The sequence below is a fragment of the Folsomia candida genome, unplaced genomic scaffold, assembly GCF_002217175.1.
Source record: "Folsomia candida strain VU population unplaced genomic scaffold, ASM221717v1 Fcan01_Sc001, whole genome shotgun sequence".
NCBI lineage: Eukaryota > Metazoa > Arthropoda > Collembola > Entomobryomorpha > Isotomidae > Folsomia > Folsomia candida.
In genome coordinates, this window is record NW_019091193.1 from 22,618,698 (window position 1) to 22,637,258 (window position 18,561).

The 18,561-nt window shown below is 38.4% G+C and overlaps 6 protein-coding genes across 8 annotated transcripts; 4 read left to right on the forward strand and 2 right to left on the reverse strand.

Annotated features, from left to right (window-relative positions):
* The first annotated feature begins 1,259 nt into the window (after window positions 1-1,259).
* Window positions 1,260-4,560, forward strand: LOC110844424 (glycoprotein 3-alpha-L-fucosyltransferase A). The gene is made up of 5 exons (XM_035846503.1): window positions 1,260-2,785; window positions 2,886-3,058; window positions 3,150-3,430; window positions 3,523-3,781; window positions 4,064-4,560. The coding sequence occupies exons 1-5, from the start codon at window positions 2,450-2,452 to the stop codon at window positions 4,410-4,412; spliced, it is 1,398 nt and encodes a 465-aa protein (XP_035702396.1). The 5' UTR covers window positions 1,260-2,449; the 3' UTR covers window positions 4,413-4,560.
* A 498-nt stretch (window positions 4,561-5,058) lies between these two features.
* LOC118432890 (ankyrin repeat domain-containing protein 16-like) lies at window positions 5,059-6,946 on the forward strand. Of its 2 annotated transcripts, none has more exons than XM_022112038.2 (7): window positions 5,059-5,393; window positions 5,584-5,702; window positions 5,778-5,827; window positions 5,906-6,158; window positions 6,224-6,546; window positions 6,611-6,689; window positions 6,771-6,946. In XM_022112038.2, exons 1-7 carry the CDS (start codon window positions 5,155-5,157, stop codon window positions 6,830-6,832), a joined length of 1,125 nt encoding a protein of 374 aa, XP_021967730.1. In that variant the 5' UTR covers window positions 5,059-5,154; the 3' UTR covers window positions 6,833-6,946. The 2 variants fall into 2 exon arrangements, with proteins under 2 accessions (XP_021967730.1, XP_035703264.1); XM_035847371.1 differs by having other exon boundaries at window positions 5,059-5,369.
* Window positions 6,947-7,123: 177 nt separating this feature from the next.
* On the forward strand, window positions 7,124-10,401 carry LOC110862828 (urea transporter 1). The gene is made up of 12 exons (XM_035847356.1): window positions 7,124-7,330; window positions 7,444-7,569; window positions 8,012-8,131; window positions 8,206-8,269; window positions 8,347-8,437; window positions 8,529-8,739; window positions 8,801-8,833; window positions 8,898-9,012; window positions 9,121-9,194; window positions 9,258-9,371; window positions 9,449-9,655; window positions 9,747-10,401. The coding sequence occupies exons 1-12, from the start codon at window positions 7,214-7,216 to the stop codon at window positions 10,251-10,253; spliced, it is 1,779 nt and encodes a 592-aa protein (XP_035703249.1). The 5' UTR covers window positions 7,124-7,213; the 3' UTR covers window positions 10,254-10,401.
* LOC118434276 lies at window positions 10,274-12,966 on the reverse strand. Of its 2 annotated transcripts, none has more exons than XM_035847360.1 (9): window positions 12,323-12,966; window positions 11,932-12,222; window positions 11,787-11,864; window positions 11,548-11,720; window positions 11,340-11,484; window positions 10,979-11,233; window positions 10,800-10,891; window positions 10,581-10,734; window positions 10,274-10,498 (listed from the first exon to the last, which is right to left on the reverse strand). In XM_035847360.1, the coding sequence occupies exons 1-9, from the start codon at window positions 12,644-12,646 to the stop codon at window positions 10,403-10,405; spliced, it is 1,608 nt and encodes a 535-aa protein (XP_035703253.1). In that variant the 5' UTR covers window positions 12,647-12,966; the 3' UTR covers window positions 10,274-10,402. The 2 variants fall into 2 exon arrangements, with proteins under 2 accessions (XP_035703253.1, XP_035703255.1); XM_035847362.1 differs by having other exon boundaries at window positions 10,275-10,498; window positions 11,340-11,481.
* Window positions 12,967-13,104: 138 nt separating this feature from the next.
* Window positions 13,105-14,594, reverse strand: LOC110859926 (U1 small nuclear ribonucleoprotein C). The gene is made up of 6 exons (XM_022108964.2): window positions 14,461-14,594; window positions 14,293-14,390; window positions 14,099-14,207; window positions 13,880-13,969; window positions 13,717-13,803; window positions 13,105-13,439 (listed from the first exon to the last, which is right to left on the reverse strand). The coding sequence occupies exons 2-6, from the start codon at window positions 14,341-14,343 to the stop codon at window positions 13,285-13,287; spliced, it is 492 nt and encodes a 163-aa protein (XP_021964656.1). The 5' UTR covers window positions 14,344-14,390; window positions 14,461-14,594; the 3' UTR covers window positions 13,105-13,284.
* On the forward strand, window positions 14,588-18,503 carry LOC110859916 (ribosome biogenesis protein BOP1 homolog). The gene is made up of 13 exons (XM_022108953.2): window positions 14,588-14,891; window positions 14,970-15,291; window positions 15,369-15,604; window positions 15,695-15,846; window positions 15,943-16,170; window positions 16,236-16,440; window positions 16,561-16,728; window positions 16,826-17,000; window positions 17,091-17,419; window positions 17,542-17,715; window positions 17,786-17,885; window positions 17,977-18,172; window positions 18,258-18,503. Exons 1-13 carry the CDS (start codon window positions 14,790-14,792, stop codon window positions 18,409-18,411), a joined length of 2,541 nt encoding a protein of 846 aa, XP_021964645.1. The 5' UTR covers window positions 14,588-14,789; the 3' UTR covers window positions 18,412-18,503.
* Window positions 18,504-18,561: the final 58 nt, after the last annotated feature.

Sequence of the window (18,561 nt, forward strand, 5' to 3'; positions counted from 1 at the left end):
AATATTGCATGCAGGGAGTGGACAGAGTACACTAATTACTGGACACAAGACCTCATCAAGTCATCGACAATATATTAAAATCCTCACTGTAATGTTCATGGATGAAAAGAGCATGGAATTTTACGTCCTTGTGGCATTTGCACCATCATTAGCCCCACACTCTCTAACTTGCTTGCTTAGTTAATTGGCAAACAAACACGGAGGAGACGGATCTTGTTGGAGGCTGTGTGATGGAGGTGTGTTTGGCCAAGTATTATTGGGTGGTTCTCTTAATGGTTGAGTAAACAATACAGATTGAAACACAAACCCTCCAGACGAGGTTACATTGATCGAAAGACGGATGTGTGGAGGAAGCTCTCTTGAATCAACATAAAAATTCCAATTGTTCCCTAAATTTATGCAGCGTCATAAGTGGAACAACTATATGTGCGAGGAAATTATATTCAATAACTGCAATAATATTAGCTACGCACCACTGAATTCCGACTTCATATTCTATTCAATATGCATTGCCAGAAGAATACGTACGTACACACTTGGTGTGCGTAATGGAGATAGGAATGATCCGATACTAAATACATCAATATTTTCTTTTTACTGCATGCAATCAAGCCTTCACCATTATATCAGGATATGCAAATGTGTATTACTGGAAGATGAATTTAATATATCCTACAGCGTGAGTGGACCTTTTAAAGTTTCAAATAAAAATGATGCAGTGTGGAAAATAAATTTCAAACACCTTGAAGTAAGGACTTCCTGCTAAAAAATGCACAAACATTATGATGTACTTGCGTACGGCAGAAATTGTCAATTGATTTGATAAATAACCGGTTTGCCGGTTTCGTATGCGTTTGTAATCATCAAGCATTTGAGATAATTTATTCCTAACGTTCTGTAAGAAGCAATTTTCCACCATAACGCTTATTACATGTTACGATACGACCATGCCATATCATCCGCCTATTTGGTCCTACAACCCATCATTAAATTATTTACGCCGTCACATTTTCCTCTTAAATACAGGACACGACACTTTCCTCGCTCCAGCCAGAACAGCTCGTGTGGATCGTCCAGATATGTAAGAGGACAGTAATACGGAGAAAGTCACTAGCTTCTAATAGTTTGGATGTGTCGATAAACCTTGCATAAGACGGGTGGGTCAAAACCTAGTGAGAATGCATTCGGCATTGCGAAAGGAAATAATATTATGGGGATGCACACGTCCAGGGCGTTAGTTACTAAAGTACAACCATGCTTTCAGTTTGTATGCCAGTTTTCCTCTGCAAACTTTCTTCAACAGCATTACGAATAAACACTGTTTACACAAAATAATTAACAACTACAATATAATTGCGTTAGTTATCCATTTGTCTAGTTGTAGAAATATAATACGATACAAGTAAAACATATAAACAGGTGTTCTGTGGTAAATTTAATTATTATGGACCAACATCCACATAAGCATAGAGGCGCAAAAGGCACAAGTCGTGGGTTAGAATTATAGGAAATATTAAATAAAATAAATTCCATTCCACAAGTCCTTTTTTTCTCGGGGGTTGTATTTATTTTAAGTGTGAAAAATTAGTACAAGTTGGGATACAATTATGATATATATGATTTAGATAACGAACAAATCACGTGAGTCTTCCTCTCACACAGTATTGTGATGCGTTTATTTTCGAGCATTTCTGTCGGATTTGTGATACAACGACATAAATTGATTCATAACCCATCAAGTTGATTACTAGAAGAAGGTCTCTTTAATAAAGACAAAAGGGGGATCGATAACCCTGCGTTCTGCAGTTTTCATCAAATTAAGTAAGATCAGAGAAAATGGCTTTCACATTTCAGCCCACGTGTTTTAGCATGTTCATTGTTTTCCCCTGAGTTCACTTTGACAGAGAGAAAGCAAGACACTTGCTGTCTGTGCGTTAGTATAACCTATTGTGAACTGCTAGTTTGTGGTACGGCGCACCAATGGTGCGAAAAAAAACCCGTACCACACCATGGTCCGGAACGGGTTCGGTGCGACCGTACTGCTGAAAAATGTTGGTCCGGTTGAAGATTTTTTTGGAGCGGTACGGGTCGCTCTATTAAAATTTTTGTTGCGGTACGGGTGCGGAGCGGGTTTTTCCCAAATTATTTTGGCGTGGTACGTGTGCGGTTGGGGGAGTTTGAGATTTTTTTTGGTGCGGTGCGGGAACGGTACGGTACCATTCAGAAATCTGCGGTGGTACGGTAACACAAACTAGCAAGTGTGGTTGTGAGTGTGTGTTGGTGCTAAGTATTACAGTTTTAGCTTGAATTTTTCGACACTCTTCTGCAGAAACTAGGGGTATTCACAGTAACCGATTATTGCGATTATAATCACCCAAAAATTCTCTCTGCGAAAAAATAAACCAATAATAATGCTACTTAATTCCCTGCGATCAGTGCATGACAGTGAATGACTTGTTGTATTATGGGTTCTCACCGTGTGTTCACGAGAAAAAGTCGCGTAGTTCTCGCGATCGTTCTCGTTTTCATCCTGATTTCATTCCTTGGCCTACATAACGAGCAACTTATTTCCTTCGACTCAACAAAGAAATCCTGGATGGAAAAGTATGGGTCTTTGTATCCTGAGCATATCAACGACGTCTTACGAATACTTGACATCACACCAAACTTGTGGGGATATCGGGGGCAGAAAAATCTCCGAAACGAGACAATTTCTTCGAGGATTCATGCTCAGATTGAGTGGATAAAACAACTTGCGGGAACCCAGTTCATTAAAAATGTCAAGGTACACACATAGAAAGCTACGAGTAATAAATGATGTCAATAATTTGGTGTTTAGAAATTTGGTTTTATTTCCATATGCAAAACCCTATGCCCACTTAAAGAGAAAGAAGATTTTGGTGTACCTAGAACCCAACCCAGGTGACCAATACTTTTTTACAGGAAATAAATTAAAATGTCCATACGCTCCGGAGTTTGAGGACAAATGTGATCTAGTCCTGGAGAACATGGGCTGGAGACACCTGCTTAAGAATCACCCTTCAAAAAGTCATTACAGGTACAAAATGGACGAACATTTTAAGAATCCAATTAAGTATACCAAGTAAGTAGCAATTTGTTCAGCCATAATTATGTCAAATTATTCCTAGGAAATTAGGAATTGACGCCGTGATTGGGATCAGAAATGGATACTGGGGTCAAGATACAGAATTCTGGAATTCAGAGCCAACGTTTCCACCGAATGTGCAACAAATATTCTACGTTTTCGAAAGCCCTTGCCACACAGCGTCTGCCCAATTGGGAATAAATAATGCTTTGTTAGCATCTTATTGGAGGGGTGCAGATATCCCAATTCCTTATCGACATTTCACCAAGGATGCTACCTATCATTACAACAACAATGGGGAATCCATAGAAGACATCAATCATGGTATCCAATATCTAATCTTGATGATAGTTACAATGTAGATTCATTTACCGCACATGATATGAATATTAAAATGATATTTATCACTGTTTTAGAGGATGTTCGAAAGTTAGCCGTGGCTCTGATTTCAAATTGCGTTTCTGTAAAAAATGACAGAATGGGGTACATCCAGCAGCTCAGAAAGTATATCCCCGTAGATGTTTTTGGACAATGTAGAAGCACACACCAAAATACTTGTCCCCCCGGACGAGACTGCTTGGAATATCTCGGCTCACAGTACAAATTTTATCTTGCCTTTGAAAACTGCAACTGCGAAGACTACATTACGGAGAAACTTTTTGTGAATGGGCTGCAGTAAGTTCATATTCCCTTGTAGGCTATTTATGCATGTGTTCTTTTAGCCCGAGTCATGGCATATATATCCGTCATATCTGTATGTTATCACAATAACTTACCACGACCAACCAACACCAACGTTTTCAAAGGGGGAAAATTGAGATTTAGTCAGTTTTTTTAAAGGGGTTGAATATAATTAAATTAAGCCTCACTTACAAAAGTATTTAGCCTCGCTTGAAACTGTCTAGGGCTATGCAAAACTGCTGAAAAGGTGTTTATCTAACCAATGCATTTCTCAAGGTACAAAATGGTGCCCGTCGTAATGGGAGCGGCTCCTGAAAATTATAAGAGTGTTGCACCCCCACACTCGTTTATCCATGTGAACGACTTCGCCTCCCCACAACAGTTGGCAAACTATTTGAAGCTGTTGGATAAAAATGAAACTCTATTCGCAAAATATGGAGAGTGGAGACAGTCGCAAACCCGATGGCATCTGACAACTGCGTTGGGCGCTGATTTTTTCTGTAGGGCATGTGCCCTTTTCTACTACGGCGACTTCAGACCACCCCCATCATACCCAAGTTCATCTACAAGATGGGCCGATCTAAACAAGTGTTTGCCCAAAAATATATGGAGGTGGCCAGACTAGAATTATTTAATACGTGAAACCGGTGGACTGAATTAAGGAGTGAATAGGGTTTTGATATAATTGCGATCTGATATATGCATATTTGTAGTACAGATTCTGTATATATAATTTACACGATTAGGAATAATAAAGACGAAATTGATTGCAAAACCCATACCGGTGTATATTTCAACATTTGTAAACTGGTCTTATTAAACTGATATATATTACATTTATTATTTTTAATATTACATTTGAACATGCATATCCATTTTTCTAACCTAAGTACATACGCACATTATGCAAGCACCGCTAGCACTACATACTTATAAACAACAACGCAAACTGTAAATGTTGTCAATAATCCAGAAAATGTCCAATTATTGGAAATCTTTTCTATCCTTCGGTACATATGAGCGAGCACAGGTACAGGAGAAAGCATTTTGCAGATATACATGTAAATGGTTTAATTGATGCATATGTAGTATCTGATATGATTTACAATTTGCTCGTGTAAATTATTGTGTCTCGACTGACCATGTAACTGACTATGATAGGTATAAATATTTCTGAATGGTTCTGAATTCATACACATATCCAGTTAACCCAATCCAAAGTATCACACTTTCCCGTAATCCCCAATGGAAAAAGAAACCTATTCCGGGATTTTTGCCAACATGTGTTTGCTAGATACCAAACTGCATCTTCTTACGACGACGACTCGTTATAAAGCGTATCTTTGAAGTCTTACAATAATGCGAAAATGGGCACAAACGTAAGATTAAAATGGAACGATTTAGAGTCCACCTTGTTTAAATTGGTTCAGCACAACGAGTTACAAAAAGTTCGGGAATTTTTTCGCAAAATCGGTGAAGAGGATACAAGCGAACTTTCTCCAATTTTGGGCAGTTGCAAGCATATCATAAATTTATTTTCACTCAAAAAAAGCGGAGACACTGTCCTTCATTTGTGTGCCAGGTTGGGTTACTTTGAGTTATTCAAGTAAGTGCTACAATTTGCAGACAAACTAATTCCAGTCCTTCCTACTTATTATTTGCACTGCAAATTTTGCAGTCATTCTGCATACAAACTTTCAATAATCATTTGGTAGACGTAACTAGACATTAAATAATTTGAAAACTGGTTGTACAATTATATTTTTTTAGCGAACACTAATTTATGTGTTTCTCAGATACTTTGTTGAGGAAGAAGGTGCCAATATTGAGCAGTTAAACAAGGAGGGGAAGACAGCCCTTCACGATGCCGCACAATTTTCCAATGCAGTCATCGTCCAGTACTTACTGCACCGTGGTAAGGACGCCTAATTTTAATCCATATCGATTATGTATATTGATTATGGGGTTTCATTCTTTATATATTGGGTAGGGGCCAACATTAACGTTGTTAAAAAGGCGGACTGGACACCACTTATGCTGGTATATAAGTTAGAAATTATAACCAGGAAAATAAATATGTAAACGTAGAATGAAACAAATATATATTTTTTAATTCAGGCTTGTACGAAACCAGAAAATTCGGACGTGGTGAGGCTTCTTGTCGCCGCGGGGGCAGATCTTGCATTTGTGAACAAGGATGGTTGGAATTGTGTTCATCTTGCTGCTAGGGAAGGAAATGTTGACATCGTTAGTATGCTACTGGGAGGAACTGAGCCCTTGTCAGCATCATTGGACAGGAGCAACAGAGGAGGAAATTATGATCTGTCACAGACAAAAAGCAAAAATGGGAGGAGACCTTTACACACTGCAGGTAAAAGTACCACATCTCATCGGTAACGCATCATTCTTCTGGCTCTTGACGATTTAATGTTGCAGTAATGCACGGACACCTGGAAGTGTCACAACTGCTATTAAATCATCAACCGGATCCTGCCGAAGACATAAATACTCCAGATCACTGTGGTATAACTCCGCTCATGGATGCCTGTCGCTTCGGTTATCTACACATATTTAACTATCTTCTCAAACTGGGTGGAAATTTGCACCAAATCAATCAACAGGGACAGAACTGTTTGCACGTTGCTGCTGAGGCAGGACAAACCAGCTTGATTGAGGAATTGGTGAACAATTGTGGGATGAATGTGGATGAGCCTGCACAAGACGATGCAAAAATGAGGCCATTGCAGTGGGCAGCAAAGGTACTGCTCAAAGCCATATCAACGAAATCCCAAGTTTTATGTGACAAGATTTTGTAATGTTTAGGAAGGTCATGTCAATACGATAGCATTACTATTAAAACTAAATGCGGACACCTCACTGCAGGATGCCAAAGGACGAACAGGTAGCCTCATTGACGAGCATAAATAAAATAAAACATTAATGTCAAATATTTATATTATGCAACTACATATCACTCTTGTAGCTTACGACCTTGCAACGACATTTGGACAACGGCCTGCTGCTCAAGTATTAGCCATTGGTTAAAATCCCTCTGAAGTACACAAAATTCGAAACTAGCGTAAGACATTGAAGCAAGAGACTTTGTACTTTTGAAAAAGATTTAATAAAAATACGAAGAACTAGAAACAATACTCATGACATACGATGTATTGGTCAAATATAAATGTATGCTTCAAGAAGTTCTCGAAGACCTTACTGTCATGCTACGAGGTGATTCATTTCAAGCGATAATTGCCAAATAAATTATGCCACATCGTTATTATAATTAACTATGTATGCATGCATAAATTAAAAATTCATCGGAACGAAACCGCTATGTGTATTCAGTTTAGGTTTGTTCGCGATACTGCATGGCGTTACGCGTGTGCAATTTTTTTGTGGAATTTTTAGAACAACCCCAACGATATGAGTTTTTTGAACACCGCGTGGGGTGGGAGACCAAACGGTGTAAAATATATCGGAGTGAGTGAGAAACGAACGCTTAGCACTCTCCCAGCAAATGTGAAGCACAAAATATCCGAGGTGAGTGAAATGAGTGTTCTGGTAATTTTATCAAGCAGCAAGTCGTCAAGTCCATCCTGACCTCAATTTCCTTGACATTCATGACATATATTCCCATGAAATGTGTGGAACAGGGAAGGACAGTCCTCTCCTACTTTCTTGGAGATTGCAGTGCCCTCGACACTTTTCTAACTCAACAGGAAGGTCTGCTCTGGGTGATTCCAAAGTACCTCAACGCCTTATTTCGTGGCGTTGGACAGGTAATAGACGGATTCTAAAAATTAAACGTTTTTGGTCATAAGGCGTAATGCGTAAGAATTGGTGAGATCTAACGAAAAAGTGGTAGTGTGTTTGGGGTTGATATTAAGTGGTGTGTGGTGTCGTTAGAATTAATTGGCTAGTTGAACAACTAGAATTTCGTTCTCGGTTATATATATATAAATACATGTTTGTTATACAACTGCCGTTGCATGTAAAGTGATTATTTTAATGCTTAAAAAATGCTTATTGCATTCAGTGGGCAAGTTGTATGTTAAACTACGACGTATATACACCTCCCACTCCTCGAGGAGTTGGTGAATAAGTTAAAGTTCAATTTTTCATGCAACATAAAGGGCGCAATATAAGTTTCAGTGTGTGTAGAAAGAAACCCACGTCCTCCTTTTTGACGTGTATTACCAGGACGTATTTTAAAATATTTAGGTGATCTTCTGCAATAACCCCTGGTCCGGATTCCTCGTGCTATTCTCACTCTATTGGGCGGACATTACCGTAGGTCTTGCTACTACTTTGGCTGCATCTACTGCAATTCTTACAGCGTTTGTAAGTAATAGTAATGCTCACAAAATAAATGAACCAGATCAATCAGAATCTCTACTCTTTAAATGAATTTGTAGATTTTCGTACAAGACGAATCCAAAATAAATGCTGGGCTAACGACATACAATGCGGTGCTGGTAGGTCAGTAAAAATCATAAATCTAAATAATTTATGACAAATAATTAATCATTTATGACACTACACTAAAATACGTCCAGGCAGTGTTACATCATCCTTGTGGACACCACAATATGGCGAGCCCATCACGTTAACACTGTGGGGATTTATTATCCTTGCTTCTGCATTAAGGTCAGCGAGTACAGATGGAAATAACATTTTTTTTAAATAGATGGTCCAGTGAAGATTTTCAACTTGATCATCTCGCAATGTTTGTTTTCAGCGTTCTTGTAAATGCCGGATTGGCTAATTTGTTGGGATCTTTCACACCAACGCTACCTTCCTTCACTTTGGCCTTTAATATTGTCACCATTCTTTTGTTCACGTGTTTAATGCCTCGAAACACAAGGGCCAAGTCCAAATCTGAGGAGCAACTTATTCAGCAATTTCCAGTAATTCAGCTATTGCAAGACGAAAATTTGCACATTGTTGGGGTACAAAAAAATATACTCGGTTCAGATCAACAGTGTTTTAACCATCTTTGTATATTTTTAGGTTGTTCAAGGGATTTTATTATCAATGGGTCAAGTAATTTAATTAATATGTTAATTTTTTGTAAAAAATTAAGTATTTAATAAAACTAATTTGTTAGGTGTATGCTATTAACAATCTGGTGGGGAGCATCATCATGTATCTTGCCACCTTGTTTTATTCCCCAATCGTACTCGTTATGAGTTTGGTCGGTGCGTCGGTTGGTTCCATATTCGGTGAGTTTGAGTATAATCCCCGAAAAACCCATACTTTAAAAGCATATTGATTTAAAATGAATTTTCAGAAATATATGCAACGTAATATTGTGAATGACATTTTGATAGGAATTGTGTTTACGGCATCCCCGTATGATTCTGTGTACAACGGGATTTGGGGGTTCAACGCCATACTTGCTGCGGTAAAAAGTGGATTAAATGAAACAGAGTCTTTAGATGTACGCATTGTTCCACCTTTGTTATAGATTGCAGTGGGAGCATTCTTCTTCATTCCGAACGGGGTCAGCTTCGGTGTGGCAGTTGGGGATGTGGCACTCGTCGTTATGATTCAACAGGCCCTTACGATTGCTTTAACCCCGGTATCGAATACTATCGATATAGATTATGCCGTAATATTTATTATTAAAAAAATATTGAGAATGTTTTGTCCTTTCAGCTCAAGTTGCCCTTCTTTACATTTCCCTTTGTCCTAAGCTCCATCATATTCTTAGAAGTTACTGCGACCAGGGACAAACTTCACCGTGTTTCCAAGTTTTCATTTCCAGAGATGCACATTTATGAATATATTCAGAGTAAAACAATGTCTGAACAAAATACCAGTACGTCAAAACCAATGAAAAAACATTATGACGCAACCCCCGAGGTATGTACATATGTCCACAAATAAGCAAAAAGTGTAATGGTGGCTTTAATATGTTTTATATTACATATGGACATGAAAAAACTCCTTGCAGTTGCAAAATGTTTCAATTCAGTCCCCATCTGCACCACCACTTCAATCACTGTACCCGGAACTTAAGGAGACATCATATTATCCAGAGTATCTTGAACAAAGCAGGAATCAACAAGACACTCACTTAAGACTGAGGGGGCGTCAAAACAGCAACGTTGACCACGCTTTTATTCCCCACTCGTCAACGACCCCGCTCGGACACATCAATCCAGCATATAATCCCAACAATAGAGCATTTTATGATAATCAACAACACCAAGGGCACATTTCGTCAACTCCTTCTAACCATTATTACAATATGCAACAGCACGATGGACAGAACTTTGACACGAGATATAATCCTAAACAAGGCCAGATTTTTGTGGACAGATTGCCTTATCATTTCTATAATTACGTCCCAGACTCAAGCTTAATTCCATCCATCTATAGTTCACCACCATCAGAACAACTGTCATCCGCACCTGCAACTTATATTAACAGTAGACAGAGTGATTATCATCTTAGATAAAGATGTTAAGAAACACGGGAGAAACGGAACCAAGAGACACTGTTAAATTTTGTACATACATATGTACATACATATAATTAGAGTAAAACAAATAGCATTTTGTGTTTTTAATATTTTTAATAAATAAAGTTTCATCAGTTTATCGTTATTCAATTATCTTCGCTATCCTCATTATTGGAACCTGAATTCTGAGGAGCAGATTGGGGACGATGGAATCGTCTCTCTTCTTCTTCAACTCGGGCAATCTGCATAGTTTCAGTAATAATTAAGTTAAATTCATAACACATGTCTCGACATAAGCGTTGTATATCGATAAATATTAAATACCTTTCTCTCTAATTGTTTGAGTTTGTTTTCCAAACTGTACAAGCGTTCTGATTCGACAGGTTGCAATTCATCCTTTTGTTTCTTGCCCGAAGAAGCCGCTGCTGGAGACTCTGCTCTTGACTCTGGGGAACGGCGTCGTGAGGTATCCCGAGATCTGGAAGTAATTAAAGTTAAAAAAAATCAAAAACGTTTTGTAACAAAAGAAGAAATCAAACCCACAATTCGTCCACATCTCCATTCATTTCCATTGCTCTCTTATGCAAAAGCGATAATTGCGCATACTCCATTTCAAGCAACTCGTCCATGGGGACCTGGGGACACAAAACAGTTTTTACTAAATTACTGCACAGAATAGGATTACATATTAGCTCTGCATTGGTTTGAAATGGATTTACTACTTTTGGTGGCCGTGGGGCGGCACGGACATCGTACTGTCCTTCCAGTGGTGGGATTTGCATATCGCTTGTGCGAGGGGGAACATTCTCATCGTCAAATGTGGAGGGTGGTAGGTCCGTGAATTTCAACGTCTCAATGTCAAGCGCTTCCATGTCATCCGCTTCATCGTCCACCTTTGCCGCGCCACGCCCGTGCACCCGGCAATAGAATACCAGCGGCACAAGGTAGCACAAAACAAAGTAAATTAACAGCACACTCTGCAAACCCGAATAAAAATAGTTTACAATTTGATTATGAGAATAAAAATTAAAATCTAAGTAGGCGAACTTGCGCCTATTTATTTACATAGTTTTAAAAACGAACCCCTGCACCATGTTTGTAGCTTTCTTGTGAGCAGAAACCCAAAGTATGCAAATCATCCAGTGTAATTTTACGCATGACTTTCTTGTCTTCAAGAATATAAATATATTGCGTAGTTCTTCCAGTGACACTAATTCTTCCTTCGCTACTTTACGTGAATATTAATTAGATGCCTAGATTTTAAAAAATCCTCTAATTATTATCATCTCACCTGGACACTCCCAGGGCACACATTTTTTCGACTGCAATAAGATTCAAAGTCTGTATTCCAATTTCTTCAATATTTTCCAGTGTAAACCCTGAAAACGTAGTGTGCTCTTGGTAATCCATAATGTCTTGAAGAAATACTTCCAGGTGTGCAGCAGCCTTTAGGTGATCTCCATCCTAATAAAAACTCAGAAAAATCAATCCTATTTTATATAATAATAGTATCAGTAATGCTGTTCGTACAATTTGATCATCTGAAACAAAGATGCAGATTGAGGCTAGTAAAATTATAGCTCCAACGGGAATGTGACACAAAACAACCTAAAACAGAACAAAGCAGTGCTGAGTAATTGCCTATATATGTATTGCATAATATTCATAATGATACCGTTTTCTTGTATGCCTCGCCCTGATAGTACATGAACAAAGTGAGGACAATCATAAAGAAGGAGACGACGATGCATCCGATGGCCACAGGTTCGAGATCGCCATCCCTCAACACCAGCTTTTTCGCCTCAGCCAATCTTTGGTCAGAGGTGTCAAACACCAACTTTTTATTGTCAAAGTAGGTGATTGACTCAAGGGACGGAAATGGGTCACCGTCTTTGATCATGTCGTTCCAGGCAACGTCTGAATTATAGGCAATCCCTTCCAGGATGAGACCAATCAGGCAAAAAATCTAGCAAAATATACATTAACCTATATATTTAAATGCCCATTCGTCCATTCATAATCGAGATGTTTGAAGCTAATTCTAATGCTAGCATTTTTTGTTTTACTAGAGAAAATCCAATCATTAGTATAACGATGTCACATTCTGGATTTTCCAGGGACCCACGTCGACGACTGAGAGGTCTCCATGAATTCTTTTTTATGGGGTAAGTGCCTGGTCCAAGGATGGTTGCTGTTGAGGTGGTTCGCTCCAATACGCTTCGTGTCACATTGTTTGAAGTGGTGGTCTTCACGGTGGGATAGTGTTCCAACAATTCGTTCATCGTGTACGGGTCATGATGCTGTAGTTGCTGACATCGTGGGTCAATAACCAGCTCATGGCGCAGCTTTTCCGTCTGCAGATGAATAGCACCTGCAATGTTGGGATCCATTTCAACAACCAAAAAATACTGGTTGAAGATTATGAATGTGAGACCGATTTTCTACACATTGATCAAAAACAGCCAAGGGCAGCCAGACAATCTAACAAATTGTGACTAACACGATCACGAGCACAGCCATTTAGTTCCTACATAGTTACTAGCCCTTATACAGCCCTTAGATACTAAATATGAAGCAATCGTGCACAAGGAAATATCAGGCCAATTTCGGCCACTAACTCAGATAGTTAAAATTCACCCACATTAAAATTTACGTGTCTACAAAGGAAAAATAGCTCATTTATGAACCAATCGCCCCTATTACTAAAAAAGTAGTCTGCTATTACGAATATTTTTAATGTAACGATGCAAAGGGGTTTTTTAACTCGCTAAAAAATTTTATGGTTTGGGAATTACTAAAATATATTATTAAAACATACAATAACGGGTACTACTCCATTTAACACATGTGTATATAAAATTTTTATGTAATAAGAAACAAGAATTGACATTTACAAATGTTTTCTTTTGTATTACAAACAAGCGGACAAGGTAGATAAAATGGTGTTTCTTAAACTATGTGTTCAATAATTAATACATTCTAGTCTGAAAAAAGTGAATGGTTCGATAGCTGTAAACTTTCATTTTTACTATCCAGAGGTTGGGGGAAGAAGCGGTCTCGCCATGAGTGGTTGGGGTTGACCAGGAGGAGGGATTAGTGGGGGTGGCATTCCCGGGGGAATTCCAAGACCCATCGGAGGGCGCATCCCCGCCAGCATTCCTGGAGGCATACCTGGAGGACCACCTACGATAATGTACAATAATTAAATATCAAGCAGCCTTCACCATCACAAAATCTACGGATCTCATGTACCCCGAGCCAGTAATGTTTCTTTTTTCATTTAATTTAGAAAATCAGTGAGAGTTTTGAGACCCTTGATCAATATGTTTCAAACGTTGAGGTTCCCCTCTCAAAATTCTTCAAATTAGGCAGACAGTCTAGCGGATGGACACAACGATGTCGACGATTCCATACGCTCTGGCTCGGGTCACAAATTTCACCAAATAAACATTCTTATTACCTGGCGGCATCATCATTGGTGGCATTCCAGGAGGAAGCATTGGAGGTCGTCCCATCATTCCGGGCGGAGGAGGCATCCCCATACGTGCTGCAACAAATGATTATGTGCCAATTAATTAAGCTATTACGACGAATATCGAGTTTGCATAAGTATGTATCTTTACGTGGGAGCATTCCTGGAGGTGGGATAGCTACACCCTTTCCAGGTGCTCCAAATGGATTTGCTGGTATTTTTCCTGCTTTGAAGGCAGCAGCTAAAATAGTAACATAAAAATAGTCATAAATTATCATATGAGATAATTCTTTCACAGCTCCCCTCTCTTCGACATTGTAATTAGAGACAACATAAGAAACATTTCTCAGTGAAAATTGTTCACACTTACTTGTCGCGTCAATCAAACTTTGTGCCTGGTCTTCCATCCACTTTTGATAGTAAAATTTAACATTATCCTTGTGCTTCCGTCCGGCACAGTGCGTCTTCCGGACAGATGGCTAAATCAATACAAATTATTTATACATATTGTCATTTAGAAAACGTTTCTTGTTTTGGAATTTCATATTTCTACAACTAACTTACCGAATCATGTGTTAAGTATGTGTCGCAATAATCGCAATAGTACTTTGGCATGGTTGAAACACCAAACAGTGAACAGCAATAGAATCTGCGTCAAAGTCCTAAAATATTAAATAGTAACAAAAATGTGTAAAACTGGAAAATTTCAGTTAATTTCAGTTTTTAGTTTACCTGGACTGAGGAGTCTTAAAAAAGCCGAAAAGAGAAATTTCTCCCTTTCCGCGAACACGGGGCAGCGGCAGAGCTGGCGTTTGAAACGAATAACCACACTCCACGTGCCTCGATTGTTGACTGCTCCACACACACATCTTAAACGTCTAACGAGTAAATTTGTTAATTAACTTGCGACATGACACTTCAGAAATTTTATTTAAAAAATTAAAAATCTGTTTGATATACCTTCGGAAATTGCATTCGCACGATTGCAATTTCAGTAACTGTAAACGTATTAAATAAACTGAGACAGATTTTGTTTGTATTGTTCAAGCTTCTATTGAGCTATGAAGCGTAAATCTATTGTGACGAAGACTGAAGAAGTTGAAGTTGTCGAACCTATCACGCCATCACGACAATCTGCGCGACTCAGGAATAAAAAACTTGGTGTAAGTTTTAAACAATGTGCAGTGAATGGGTTTTTATAAATATTTACATACTGATTTTTGTAACTTTGTACCTTTCAGAAAACGAAAACTCCGTCGCCATCGCCCAAAGCGGTCAAAACAAGGAAATCATTATCTTCTGTCAATAAAAGTGGAAACGATGCACCAGGAAGAAGTCCCAAGGTCATTGAAGTCGAGAAGAAAATGATTAAGGGTGTGAATAGCACAGTGATTGAAAAGGATGAGGAAAATGAAGAAGGTTCTATAGATTCTGAAGAAGATTTTGACATGAGCGATGAGGATGACGATGAGGAGTTAGAAGTAGAAAAGGAGTCCGGGAAAGAGAATGCTGTAAGTGTTAATAGCTCAGATGATGACGAGGAGGAGGATGATGTGGACGAAGGTATGGCGTACAGTTTTATTTTAAATTCTTGTACTATCGTGTATTATAGTAGTACAATTTGTGTTTTCATATTATAGATGACGAGCAAGATGATCATGAGGAAGAGGATGTGGAAGACTCCGAAGATTCATCGTCAGACGACGATGATGAAGCTGAAGAAAAAACACCAAATTTTGATTTCAGTGGGGTTGAGGCAGAGTTGGAACATATTTCTGAAAATAGCTCGGAATCTCCTCATCCAAAACCAAATCCTCTAATTAAATTAAGCAACGGAAACGACGATGAGTACGATTTCGATTCATCTGACGAAGAAGTAAATCCCTTATACCGTATATGATATGTATATTTGGTATGGATAAATATTGATTATTAATTAACTAATTAATTACTTTATTAATTCCAGGACTTGCGCAACACTGTTGGCAATGTTCCTTTGAATTGGTACGACGAGTATCCTCACATTGGTTATGATTTGGATGGAAGGAAGTTGATTAAACCCAAACTGGGAGATAAGCTGGACGATTTTCTACGTCGCATGGAAGACCCAGATTTTTGGTAGGTGTTCTATGCATTTATTATGACAAATAATAATTGTTTTCAGTAATAGTCGAAGGGAATTTAATGAGCTGATGAGCTATTCATTCTTCTCAGGCGTACAGTAAAAGATAAGCAGACGGGTCAGAATGTAGTACTTTCGGATGCTGATTTTGAACTGATTCAACGCCTCCAGTCTGGAAAAATTCCAGACGTGCACTATAATGCATTTGAACCTTGGATTGAGTGGTTTTCGTCGAGTGTGATGGAGACGCCATTGCGAAATATGCCCCCATCGAAGACGTCATTTCTCCCATCTAAAATCGACAAGATGAAAATTTCCAAGTGTGTTTCTAATGTGGGGGCATTTGAAATTGATGAATCAATTAATAATTTTACTTTGTGTTTAGAATGGTGCACGCGATAAAAATGGGGTGGATGAAGCCTAAACCCAAAAAGTCTGATGAACCACAGTTTTACATGTTATGGGATTCAGACGATAAGGCTGATGAGATGAGAAGGATTCATGCACACATCCCAGCTCCCAAGATAAAGCTTCCTACAAATGCGGAATCGTATAATCCTCCGGCCGAATATTTGTTTGATGAGCAAGAGGTAATGAATTGTAGTCATTTTATAACTAACCTTTCCCTTTTGATTTAAGGATATAGTTTATTTATTTGTGCTCTCGCTCTTATTATTATTCTAATTTATATACTTTTAATTTATACCCAGATGAAGGATTGGGAGAAAAGGTCAGACGAACCTTGGAAGAGGAAATACAACTTTATTCCTCAAAAACATAAGCGACTTCTTGACGTTCCAGCATATGATAATTTTATCAAGGAGCGTTTCGAGCGATGTCTCGATTTGTATTTGTGTCCACGTGCAAAAAAGATGCGAGTAAGTCATCAAGTCACCCAACATAAAGCATTATTATGGAATATTTTGACTTCATAAGGCACTGTTACATCTGTTTTGCATTTACTTATTCATTTAGCTTACTATCAAAGCAGAGGATTTGGTGCCACAGTTGCCAAACCCGAAGGATTTGCAACCTTTTCCAACCATATGTTCTATGGTGTTCAAGGGACACACTAACATGGTTCGTTCGCTTAGTTTGGAACCAGGGGGTCAGTTTTTGGCATCAGGGTCAGAAGATGGAACTGTCAAGAGTGAGTTTATACTAGTAGTCTGTCATTTACAATTTGCGAAATATATAAAATAACACCAGTATTATCATGCAATTTTTTATATCGTTACAGTTTGGGAGATCGCTACAGGGCGTTGCCTCAAAACTTTTGAATTTGGGGAATCTTGTGTTGTTCGAAGTGTTGAGTGGTGTCCAAATAAGTCCTTGTGTCTTCTCGCTGTTGCTGCTGAATCAGACTTGTTCCTCATCAATCCTGGAGTAGGAGACAAACTTGTCGTTAAAAAAACGGATGCCTTACTCCAAGACGGTGTAGAGCAAGGGGATTATAAAGCAAATGAGAAAGTTGCCAATGCCGTAACATGGGAACCAGTCGCCACAGATGATTCTAAGTGGGCTAAAGGCACGCGTATCATCATTCGACACTTTAAGCGCATTCATCAGGTATTTGCAAATATAACAACGACAATAAAAAGTTAATTTATCATCTTTTTCATTCAATGTTTGTGTTTATTTTATTAATTTAATAATCTACACGTGTAATGATATATCATATATCCTAACAGGTCACTTGGCATGGGAAAGGGGACTACTTTTCTACTGTGATGCAAGAAGGTCAAAACAAGTCTGTACTGATCCATCAACTCTCTTCGCGGAGGTCCCAACTGCCTCTCAACCGATCCAAGGGACTTATTCAGTGTGTGCTGTTCCACCCCATCCGACCATACTTTTTCATTGCAGTAATGTCTAATTGGCTATTTAAATGACATATATCAAATAACTAATATTTTATTCAACTTTTTCAAACAGACTCAACGCCACGTGCGAATTTACAACTTGGTACAACAAGAAATGGTGAAAAAGTTAATGACTGGAGCAAAATGGATTTCAAGTATTGCTATTCATCCAGGTAAGCCAGTCAATTAATTAATAGCAACATTAACTCTCTGAATGTAATTAGCTCGAATGAATTCTATTGCTCATATTATTCATTTATGCAGGTGGAGACAATGTCCTCGTAGGGACCTACGACAAGAAAGTCATGTGGTTTGACCTAGATTTGAGTACGAAGCCCTATCAGACGATGAGGTTTCATGGAAATGCTATTCGGAGTGTAGCCTATCACAAGAGATATCCGTTGTTTGCTTCAGGAGGAGACGACTGTAGCCTTATCATTTCTCATGGAATGGTGTACAAGTACGTTTTGCACAGCATTTCATGGCTAAACTATATATTGCTGTTTCATTTCTATTTAATCACAATTTATTATTTGTACTTTCAGCGATCTCCTTCAAAACCCACTAATCGTTCCCGTCAAGAAACTTCGTGGTCACGAAAAATTTAGCGACTTTGGAATCCTATCCGTCATTTTTCACAACATGCAGCCATGGGTTTTATCTTCTGGAGCTGACAAAACCATTCGTCTATTTACATAACAATAATTATGCATATATTGTATCTGTTTACTTTACAGTGTAAGTTATGTAAATTAGGAAAGAATATTAAATCAACCGATCGATAAAAGATATTATTATTGCATCTCCATTTGTTGTTTATGCAAATAACTGGCGCGACTCAAAGCTCAA